The sequence below is a fragment of the Myotis daubentonii genome, chromosome 1 (assembly GCF_963259705.1).
Source record: "Myotis daubentonii chromosome 1, mMyoDau2.1, whole genome shotgun sequence".
NCBI lineage: Eukaryota > Metazoa > Chordata > Mammalia > Chiroptera > Vespertilionidae > Myotis > Myotis daubentonii.
The window spans coordinates 131275319-131287527 of record NC_081840.1 but is presented as its reverse complement, the minus strand read 5'-3'; the positions used below and the strand labels follow the sequence as shown (position 1 = coordinate 131287527).

The following is a 12209-nucleotide window of genomic DNA, read 5'->3' as shown; positions in this document are numbered from 1 at the left end:
TGTATGTCCTCTTTAAAAAAAGTATTTATTTAGGTCTGTTTCCCATTTTTTGATTGGATTGTTTATCTTCCTTTTGTTAAGTTGTATGAGTTCCCTGTAAATGTTGGAGATTCAACCATAATGTTGGCAAATATGTTCTCCCATGCAGTGGGCTTTCCTGTTGTTTTGTTGATGGTTTCTTTTGCTGTGCAGAAGCTTTTTATTTTGATGTAGTCCCATTTCTTTATTTCTTCTTTAGTTCCAATTGCCATAGGAGCTATATAGGTGAAGATATTGCTTCGGTATATGTCTGATATTTTGCTGCCTGTGTATTCCTCTTAAGATTTTTACGGTTTCCTATCTTATTTTTACATAAGTCCTTTATCCATTTTGAGATTATTTTTGTGTGTAGTGTAAGTTGGTGGTCTAGTTTCATTTTTTTGCATGTATCTTTCCAATTTTTCTAACACCATTTATTGAAGAGACTATCTTGACTCCATTGTATGCTCTTGCCTCCTTTGTCAAATATTCATTGAGCATAGTGGTTTGGGTCGATTTCTGGGTTCTCTATTCTCTTCCATTGGTCTATATGTCTGTTCTTATGCCAGTACCAGGAAGTGTTGAGAATAGTGGATTTGTAATACAGCTTGATATCTGGTATTGAGATCCCTCCAACTTTGTTCTTTTTTCTAAGGATTGCTGCAGCTATTTGAGGTCTTTTTTTATTCCAGATGAAATTTTAGAGAGTTTGTTCTAGTTCTGTGAAATATGCTGTTGGTATTTTAAGAGGGGGGTGCATTGAATCTATAGATTGCTTTGGGTAGTATGGACATTTTAATGTTGATTCTACCAATCCAAGAACATGATATGTTCTTCCATCTGTTTATGTCTTCCTCTATCACTTTTTTCAGTGTCCTGTAGTTTTCTGAGTAGAGGTCTTTTACCTCCTTAGTAAAGTTTATTCCTAGGTATCTTAATTTTTTTGGTGCAATGGTAAATGAGATTCTTTTTTTTAATCTCTCTTTCTGAAAATTCACTATTCGTGTATAAAAATGCCATAGATTTCTTGGCATTAATTTTGTTTCTTGCTACATTGCTGAAATCATTTATTAAGTGTAATAATTATTTGATGGAGTCTTTAGGGTTTTTTCTATGTAAAATATTATGTCATCTGCAAATAATGACAATTTTAGTTCTTTTTTTCCAATTTGGGTGCCTTTTATTTCTTCTTCTTGTCTGATCGCTATGGCGAGTACTTCCATACTATGTCGAACAGGAGTAGTGAAAGCGGGCATCCCTGTCTTGTTCCTGTTCTTAGGGAAAATGTATTTAGTTTTTGCCCATTGAATATGATGTTGGCTGTAGGTTTGTCATATAAGGCTTTTATTATGTTGTGGTATGATCCCTCTATTCCCACTTTGAGCAGTTATCATTTTGACATGTATGTTATTGTCATACTAGAAACCCAGTACATGAATTCATGCACCAATAGGGTCTCTTGGCCTGGCCTGCAGGATCAAGCTGAAGCCAGATCTTCGAGATCTCTTGAGGGGTCCCAGATTTTGAGAGGGCACAGGCCAGGCCGAAGGACCCCTCCAGTGCATGATGAGGGCTGGGGAGGGATGTGGGAGGTTGGCTGGCATGGGAGGGGCCACAGGAGGTTGGCCATCCAGGGGGAGGGACCATGGGAGTTTGGCTGGCCAGGGGGTAGGGACCATGGGAGGTTGGCCAGCCATGGGAGGTTGGCTGTGGGAGCACACTGACCACCAAGGGGAAGTTCCTGCATTGAGTGTCTGCCTCCTGTTGGTCAGTGCACATCATAGTGACCGGTTGACTGGTCGTTCGGTCATTCAGTCATTAGGTCACTTAGGCTTTTATATATATAGATAGGTCACATAAATTATTTGCAATCCTCCTATATAATAAATGGGTAAAATGCAAATTCACCCTAACAGCAGAACAACCAGAATGACCGCTGGACCAGTCACTATGAGGCACACTGACCACCTTTTGTTCTCTTTCCCTGGCCAGCAGGCTCCAATTGCCTGATGGCCACCCACAGAAGGGGCGGGGCTGGCGAGCAGGCAGGAACAGCTGACCTCTCAGTCCCTTCCCCCAGCCATCAGGCACTAATCACCTGATGGTGAACGGGGAACCGGGAGTGGGTGGCGGTGGGGGGTGTGGCCGACTGCGGGCAGCTGGGGAAGATGGCCCGGATCATAGGCCAGGCCTTGGGACTGTACCTGCGCATGAATTTCATGCGCTGGTTCTCTAGTATCTAATAAAAGAGTAGTATGCAAATTAACCATCTTTCTGTCACTACGTCACAAAGATGGCAGCGGGTGGCCATGGAGCTGGAGTGAGCAGGAGGTTTGGGTTGCCCGGCAATGGAGGAAGCCAAGCTTCCAGACTTCCGTGGCCAGGCCTGGGCTCTACTCAAGTCTACAAAGTTTCAATTACAGAAGATAAATAAAACCCAGATATCTGCTGGAAAAAAAAAAGAAAAAAGGAGAGGCTGAGAGCTTGGGTCGCTGGGGGGCATGGCCAGCCTGAAAACAGCCCTCAGCCCCTCACCCAGGCTGGCCACAACCCCATGGGGTGCGGGTCCCCTCGGGGGGGCTTGGAAAGCCTGCAAACAGCCATCAGCCCCTCACCCAGGCTGGCCAGGAACCCCAATGGGGACCCTGACATTGAAAGGGGTGTGGCCAGCCTGAAAACAGCCCTCAGCCCCTCACCCAGGCTGGCTAGGCACCCCAGCGGGACCCCCACCCTGATCTGGGACACCCTTCAGGGCAAACCAGCTGGCCCCCACCTATGCACCAGGCCTCTATCCTATATAATAAAAGGGTAATATGCAAATTTACCCTAACAGCAGAATGACTGGGTATCACTGGTCAATATGATACACACTGACCACCAGGGGGAAGACGCTCAATGCAGGAACTGCCCTCTGGTGGTCAGTGTGCTCCCACAGGGAGAGCTCTGCTCAGCCACAAGCCAGACTGATGGCTGCCAGCACAGCGGTGGTGGTGGGAGCCTATCCCGCCTCCTCAGCAGCACTAAGGATGTCCGACTGCAGCTAGGCCTGCTCCCCCCGGCAAGTGGACATCCCCCGAGGGCTCCCAAGCTGCCAGAGGGATGTCCGAATGCCAGCTTAGGCCTGATACCTGGGGAGGAGGCCTAGACCAGCAGGTGGACATCCCCCAAGGGATCCGAGACTGCGAGAGTGCACATGCCGGGCTGAGGGAACTCCCCCCCCCCCCCAGTGCACATATTTTTGTGCACCGGGCCTCTAATAAATTCAATATTTGTCTCTAAAGAAGAAAACTGAGTTTTGAGTTGGAAAAAGATTGAGATATTATGCTCCTTATAAGGAAAAGTGGATGCCACCTCTCATTACACTAAGCATTAAATTACTTTTCAAAAGTTATACTTAATTTATGTGATATATTTGATGAGATTTTATGTTTATTTATCTGATTCAGCATTATAGAATTATATCCTTTCTTTTGGTGCCATAAAATTCTAGGTAATGCACCTTTAAGAACTTTGGACAGATCATTAAACCTTTGTTTCATTTCAGTTATCAGTAAATATGGGGCTAACATAAGTAGATATCTACTTGTATATCCTGTAGCTATAAGATTTTATGGTGATTGTATGTGAAATTATGAAAGAATTACTTATTTTCCAGAATTGTACATTAACTAACAATTCATTGATTTTACTCTCCTCCAGTGTTATGGTAAACTTTGGTTCATATATGTTTTGAATACCACCACTTTTTGATACCCTCAAAGATCTTAGAAAAATTAGTTTTAAAAGGCAATGGGGGAAGGAATAGCATCCTGAAAAAAGAGGATTTCTTCCTATTTGTTACTGATGCACAATGTCATATCCTCTAAATCTAGTGGGTAATGTAAGACCCAAGTGAGAAAGACAAAAGGGGCAAATTTTGCATGTTTTGTCTTTTTATTTCTTTGTCTCTGTTAGATAAACATATAGGTCACATATATTATTTGCAATAAACTTAATATTTGTCTCTAAAAAAAACTGAGAAAAGAAAACGGAGTTGGTTTTTTAATTTAAATTCTTAATAGTTTTAAGTATTACAAATGTCTCCTTTTCCCCCCATTGACTTCTACTGGGCTGCTCCCAAGCCCCCCAGCACATACCCTCACCCCCCTACTGTCTGTAGCCATGGGTTATGCTTATATGCATACATATAAGTCCTTTGGTTGCTCTCTTACCTTCCCCCCCACACCTCCCCTGCCTTCCCTCTGAGGTCATACTGTCTGTTTGATGCTTCTCTGTCTGTGGATCTATTTTTGTTCATAAGTTTATGTTGTTCATTATATTCCACAAAGGAGTGAGATCACGTAATATTTATATTTCTCTGACTGGCTTATTTCACTTAGCATAATGCTCTCCAGGTGCATCTATGCTGTTGCAAATGGCAAAAGTTCCTTCTTTTTTATAGCATCACTAGAGGCCTGGTGCATGAATTCATGCACAATGGGGTCCCTCAGCCTGGCCGGCTGACTGGAGCTGTCTTTCCCAGTACCAATCAGGGCAATTGGGGCCATCTGTGTGTGTGGGGGGGGGGGGGGGTGGAGAGGGAGGGTGGTATTGTGGAGGTTGGTCAGCCAGAGATAGGGGCCGATCGTGGCCACTGGCAGTGGGGTAGGGGCACAGGTGATTGGCTGGCTGGGGGTGGAGAAGAGGGACACAGTAGGTTGGCCATCCAGCCCCAATGGAGGCCGGCCCATGGTGGGGCAGGAAGGGAGGGACCACAAGAGGTTGGCTCTGGGAGTGTACTGACCACCAGGGGGCAGCTCCTGCATTGAGTGTCTGCCCCCTGGTGATCAGTGTGCATCATAGCAACTAGTGGTTTGGTCACTTAGGCTTTATAGAAATATAAATAGAATTAGGTCCAATGCACGGAATTCATGCAAGGGGTTCAGTCCTCACAGTCCCACCTTTGTCCGGAAGGTTGTCCAGACCGACATTCTGCTGTTTGGTCTAATTAGGATATTAGCTCTTTATTATATAGGAATCCATTGTGTAGATATGCCACAGTTTTTTAATCCACTCATCTGCTGCTGGGCACTTAGGCTGTTTCCCAATCTTAGCTATTGTAAATTGTGCTGTTATGATCATAGGGGTGCATATATCCTTTCTTGTTTTTCACTTGAGGATATTTTTCCATTGATTTTTAGGGAGAGTGGAAGAGAGAGGGAAAGAAAGAAAAAACATCAATGTGAGAGAAACACATTGATTGGTTGCCTCCTGCACAAGCCCTGACCAGGGCCGAGGCCGGGGAGGATACTGCAATTAAGGTACGTGCCCTTGATTGGAATTGAACCCAGGACCATTTGGTCCAAAGGCTGATGCTCTATCCACTGAGCCAAACTGGGTTGGGCCATATATCCTTTTTGATTGGCGTTTCTGATTTCTTGGGATATATTCCTAGAAGTGGGATCACTGAGTCAAATGGGAGTTCCATTTTTTGTTTTTTGAGGAAACTCCATACTGTTTTCCACAGTGGCTGCTCCAGTCTGCATCCCACCAGCAGTGCAAGATGATTTCTCTTTCTCCGCATCTTCACCAGCACTTGTCATTTGATTTGTTGATGGTAGCCATTCTGACAGTTGTGAGATGTTACCTCATTGTTGTTTTGATTTGCATCTCTCAGATAATTAGTGGCTTTAAGCATGTTTTCATGTCTCTTGGCCTCTGTATGTCCACTTTCGAAAAGTATCTATTTAGGTCCTGTGCCCAGTTTTTGATTGGATTGTTTGTTTTCCTTTTGTTAAGTTGTATGAGTTCCTTATAAATTTTGGAGTTTAAACCCTTATCGTATATAACATTGGCAAATATGTTCTCCCATGCAGTGGGCTCTCGTGTTGTTTTGTTAATGGTTTCTTTTGCTATGCAGAAGCTTTTTATTTTGATGTAGTCCCATTTCTTTATTTTCCCCTTAGTTTCCATTGTTCTAAGAGCTGTGTCGGTAAAGATATTGCTTTGACATATGCCTGATATTTTGCTGCCAGTGGGTTCCTCTACGATTTTTAAGGTTTCCCATTGGATGTTTAACTCCTTTTTTCATTTTGAGTTTATTTTTGTGTATGCTATAATGTGGAGGTCTAGCATGTATCTGTCCAATTTTCCCAACACCATGTATTGAAGAGACTGCCTTGACTCCATTGTATGCTCTTGCCTCCTTTGTCAAATATTCATTGAGCATAATGGCTTGGGTTGATTTATGGATCCTCTGTTCCATTCCACTGGTCTATATGTTTGGTCTTGTGCCAGCACGTGGCAGTGTTGAGAACAGTGGCTTTGTAATGTAGCTTGATATTTGGTATTGTGATCCCTCCAAATTTGTGCTTCTTTCTCAAGATTGCTGCAGCTATTTGGGGTGAGAAAACTGAGTTTTGAGGTACGTTTTGAAATGATATGATGTGAATAGGAGCACAAAATTAAAAAAGCCCTTTGAGAAAACTTGAAAAAGTCTGCTTCTTTATTGAAAAAGAAATGAAGCAGAATTTATAACAATTTTAATGATAAAATTAAACATACAAAATATTTTTATTGATTCAAGTCATAGCAAATAAACTAAGATTCCATTGATCAAATTAATGAAGTCTTTTTAATTAATAAAGTAATAACAATATCCTTAATATCAAACTTTCATCAAAGGTTGAAGAAAAAAAGGAGCAGAAAGGCAGTAAAAAGGAAACATCCAGAAACATGTATAATGGTGCTGGTGATAGTGACAATGGTGGATTGAGTCAGCAGAGCAACAGTGAACAAACTGATAAGCAGCAGGTTTCTATTATGGAGGATCAAGATTCTGACAGGTAAGCCTACAGCAGTACTTAACAGTAGGGAATTATTCTTTTCCTATAAACAAATTCCAACTTGAGCTAATATTCCTGATTACCATATTTTTTATTTTTACTAGAGAGAGTGAACCTTGCTTGGTAATCAGAAAGATGCAAATCAACGAACAATGAGATACCTTTTTTTGAACTAATAATGATAATTATTTTATTAAAGAAAATGAAAACCAGAATTGGCACGTGGGAGGAAAAGGCATTCTCATGCACTCTCGGTAGATGAAATTGGCACTTTTTTTTTTTAAGGGAAATTGAACTAGTTTTGAAATTTCAAGTATTTCATTCCTTTATCCCAATAGATTCACTTCCAGAACTAGATCCTACAGGAAAACATGACTTGTATAAACACACACATACACATTCAAAGGACATTAATTATATATTATTATGTATATAAAACATACAGTAGGACATTGTAATATATATATATACATATATATATAATATGACATAGATGTTAAAGATATATAATATACACACACATTAAGGATATGTGTATAAATGCTACAAATATATGTATGTATGCTAAGGATATTTCTGACAACATTGCATACCAAAAAGTTGCAGATAGTGAAAATACCTATCTATAAGGAAATGCATTATTATACCCACAAAATAATGTAGTGTGCAGCCATTGGAAAAAATGAAAGTAGTTCTGGTCTACAGTATAATTGTTTCACAATTGAAATGTATTTAAAGCATTGGGTTTATATCATGTCTTAAGCAAATTTTTGAGAATACTTTTAATATCTGCTCAGGTATAAAAGGAAGTCATATGCAACACTGTCACTCTACTTTGTTTCTACCTAAATTGCTAGTGACTGGTTTTTTGTGTTTTGTTCCTAATACCTGAGTGCTCAAATATTGGACACTCAAATTAATATGAAAGCCCAAGGATTTCACAAGGCAGTTTGTTCCATGTCTTATCTACAAAGTAGAGGCCTGGTGCATGAAAATCATGCACTCAGATTGGGGGGATCCCTCAGCCTGGCCTGCGTCTATGGGGAGCAGGCCTAAGCCATCAGTTGGACATCCTTATCCCGGCAGCGGAGGAGGGAGAGGTTCCTGCCACCACCGCTGTGCTCACCAGCATGTGCCATGCTTCTGGCTGAGAGGCACTCCCCCGTGGGAGCTCACTGACCACCAGGGGGAGGCTCATGCATTGAGCATCTGCCCCCTGGTGGTCAGTTCATGTCATAATGACTAGTCGTTTGGCCGTTCAGTCAATTTGCATATTAGCCTTTATTATATAGGATTTCGGTATATTGAGTAAAACCTATTAAAACACATCAAGAGGCTAATCTGCTAGACAAGGGGTTGGCAGACCTTTTCTGTAAAGGGCCAGATAGTCTGTAATACAGGCTCTATGACCCATCTGGTCTCTGAAATCTGTCATAGACATTAGGTAAAGGAGTGGGATTGGCTGTGTTCCAATAAAACTTTATTTACAAACACAGGCTCTGGGCTGGATTTGGCCTGCAGGCATTCGTTTTTTGACCTTTGCATTATAAACCAAGGTGCTCCTAATGTAGTGAATATTCTTTTTGAAGGTATGCATGCATACTTTTATCCTTCCTTTTTAAGGAGAACGCATTTCAGTATGCACCACACACAATTTATCAACAGGGACATCATAATACACAATTGACAAAAATTCAGTTTGTAAAGTAAAAATATTACCTGCATGTTCCCCCTTTATTTCTGTTACACGATTTTAAGATGACTAACTACAGTGTACTATGTACATTTGAGTAGTGTAACATGTCCTAGGATTGGATGATTTTCATCTAGCAAGAAATCCTTCTGTCGTCTTTGTAAACGCAAGAAACATGATAATCAGGTTATATAATATTATATACCTAGCAACATTTCATGGGATCTTTTAGTTGTATAATTTTGTGAATTTCTTTTTTAATACTTAGCCTGGCATGTTTTAGACCAGATAGTGCCACAGGTATGTAATGAAAAAATTTTTAAGTATTACAAAAATGCTTCATAGTCACTATGAAAGGATTGAAAGTGACAGCTAAACATGAAGATGATGAGATCATCCAAGATTGTGCCATTTAGCTACAAAGTCCTGAAAAAAGAAAAGGTCTGTACGCACTGATTCTAATTTCCCTTCCACGCACTCTTGAACCCACTCTCATAATTTTTAGTCCCACTTCTTCTGCAAAATTGTTTTTCTCAAGGTTAGTACTTATTTTCCTCTAATAAATCTAGGGATAATGTTTTAGACCTGGCCTTACCTTACCTATCAGCAGTATTTGAACCAAAGGAAAACTCTTTTTTCATTCGGCTTTCAGGACGTTGAGTTTTCAGGGGGTTCAAACAGACGAACTCAGTTTCCCCCTTGCCCTTCCTAGTCTGTCCTTCTTAGTCTGTTTGGTTTCTCCTCATCTCCCACCTTTTACACATCCAGGTGTCCCAGCACTCAGTCCATGATCCTATTTCTCATGACTTGTATTATCTAATACATACTAACTAGAGGCCCAGGGCACGATTTCGTGCATGGGTGGGGCCCTTCTGGGTGGTCTGCAGGATTCAGCCAAAACCCGCAATCTAATGCTGCCTGCAGCTCCTACCTGCTGCTCCCACTCATCCCGGCCCCACTGTGCCTGCTGCGGGCTCACGTCCAATCAGTCCCAATTGGGAGAGGCTTGCTCTGCTGCAGCAGCACTCAGCAGCCATGAGTCCTGCATCTGGCACCCTCCTGAGGGGTGTGGCCTGTGGGATCTAGCTGAAACTGGGTCTCCCTTCACCCCCTGAGGGTTCCCAAATTTCAAGAGGGCATGGCCAGGCTGAGGGACCCCACCAGTGCATGATGGGGCCGGGGAGGGACTGTAGGAGGGCTCCAGGGCAGGTCCGGACCTGTCTGGCCCAGTCCCATCAGGGCCAGCTGGCTGAGAAGAGACCGCGGGAGGGCTCCAGGGTGTGTCTGGAGCAGTTGACAGTTGACAGGTCTCTGGATGACCGAACACTTAGCATATTAGGTTTTTATTATATAGGATTAGATACTAGCCTAAAAGTTACCAAATAATTTATTTTTCAAAGAAAATCATAACTAATTGGATTATCACCATTTTCTAACTAACCTATATAATAAAAGCCTAATATGCTAAGTGTCTGGTCAACTGGTCATCTGTTCAACCAATCAAAGCATACTATGCTAATGACATGCTAAGGCCATTCAACTGCTCACTATGACATGCACTGACCACCGGGGGGCAGAAGCTCCAACCGATAGGTTAGATTGCTGTTGGGGTCCAGCCAATTGGGACTGAGTGACATGGGCCAGACATGCCCTGGAGCCCTCCCACAATTCCTCTCTGGCTGGCCAACTTCCCATGTCTCTCTCACATTTCCAATCGTGCACCGGTGGGGGTCCCTCGGCCTGGCCTCCGCCCTCTTGCAATCCGGGACCCCTTAAGGGATGTTGGAGAGCCGGTTTTGGCCCGCTCACGCAAGCCAGGCTGAGGGACCCCTCTGGTGCATGAATTCGTGTACTAGGACTCTAGTATATATATCAAATGATATGTGATTATTTTATTTTTTCCAATTTCTAATTTTTTCCAGTTTTATTGAGATATAATTGACAGATATCATTGTATATGTTGAAAGCATACAATTCTGTTCATTTTATACACTTTTAGGTGGTTAGACTAGAGGCCCAGTGCATGAAATTCATACACGGGGGAGGGGAGAAGGGTCCATCAGCCCAGCCTGCACTCTCCCCAATCCGGGACCCCTTGGAAGATGTCCAACTGCCTCTGGCAATCTGGGACCACTGGCTCCTAACCACTCACCTGCCTGCCTGCCTGATCACTCCTAACCCCTCTGCCTGCCAGCCTGATCACCCCTAACCACCTCTGCCTGCATGCTTGATCGCCCCTAACTGCTCTCCTGCTGCCCTGTTCACCCCTAACCACCTCTGCCTTGTCCCCGCACCCAGGACCCAGGATTCCCTCATCTGGCCAGTTGTAGGCACTTGGGACCCAGAATTCCCTTCCTCTGACTGGCCACAGGCACCCAGGAACGGGGCTGGTTTCACCCAGGCTGGCTGCAGCCATAGGGGACTGTAGGCAGGTGGCCTTGCCTGGGAGGCAGCCACGGGCGCCTCGGACCATGAGGAGGGCAGCTTGTCACTCTCCCAGACCCCCAACCTGGCTGGTCCCCATTTTTCTCTTGTGAGCTCATTTGTGCCTGGCTGGTCCCCATTCCTCTCTCCCAAGCTCATTTGTGCCTGGCTGGTCCTCATTCCTCTCTCCCAAGCTCATTTGTGACTGGGTGGTTCCCATTCCTCTCTCCCGAGTGTTCAGTGTCTGAACAGCTCTGGTGCAATGGCAAGAGGGCATGAGGGCATCGGGGCATGATGACCATTTGCATATTACCTCTTTCTTAAATAGGACTAGAGGCCCAGTGCATGAAAATCATGCATGGGAAGGGGGTCCATTCAGCCCAGCCTGCACCCACTTCAATCCGGGATCCCTGGGATCAGGCCTAAACTGGCAGTCAGACATCCCCCTCACAATCTGGGACTGCTGGCTCCTAACCGCTCACCTGCCTGCCTGCCTGACCACACCTAAGTGCCCTGCCTGCCAGGCTGAACACCCCTAATTGCCTCTGCCTGCCAGCCTGATCGCCACTAACTGCCTTCCTTCCCAACCTGGTCACCCCCAGCTCCCCCTCCCACAGGCCTGGTTGCCCTTTACTGTCTCCCCTGCCGGCTTGGTTGCCCCTAACTGACTGCCCTCCAGCCTGATCGCCCCTTACTGCCCTGCCTGCAGGCCTGGTCACCCCCAAGTGCCTGCCTTTGCTGACCTGGTGGCCCCTGGCTGGCCTGGTTGCTGCTCACTGCCCCCTCTGTGGGCCTGGTTGCCCCACACAGCCTGCTGTTCAGTTGTTTGGTCGTCCCTCACTAACACCCCTGCCAACCTGGTTGCCCCCCACAGCCTGCTCTTCGGATGTTTGGCCATCCCTTACTAATCCTCCTGCCAGCCTGGTCGCCCCATGCAGCCTCCTGTTCGGTTGTCCATCCAGTTGTTTGGTCGTGATGTCCCTGGCATTTTATATATTACTAATAGCCCAGTGCACAAAATTCTTGCACTGGGGTAGGGGGGAAGGGGGCCCTCAGTCTGGCCTTCGCCCTCTCCAATCTGAGACCCCTCAGGGAATATCGAACTACCTGTTTGTGCCCACACTTTTAGCAGATGACAGCTCCATTGTTGTTTCTTTCTTATGCTTAAAACCATTGGAATTAGTAGGTATTCAATGTGTGTATACATTTTGGGGGGACACCCTGTATATCTCTAGTCAGCGGTGAAAGAA

General features: G+C 44.3%; 1 protein-coding gene across 1 annotated transcript in view; it reads left to right on the top strand.

Annotated features, from left to right (window-relative positions):
* LOC132234859 (putative coiled-coil domain-containing protein 144C) overlaps positions 1–12209 on the top strand; it is a 53970-nt gene that overhangs the window by 21163 nt on the left and 20598 nt on the right. The window contains exon 7 of the mRNA XM_059696370.1: positions 6682–6842. Within this exon, the coding sequence (XP_059552353.1) occupies positions 6682–6842 (161 nt within the window). The remainder of the gene's footprint in view (positions 1–6681; positions 6843–12209) is intronic.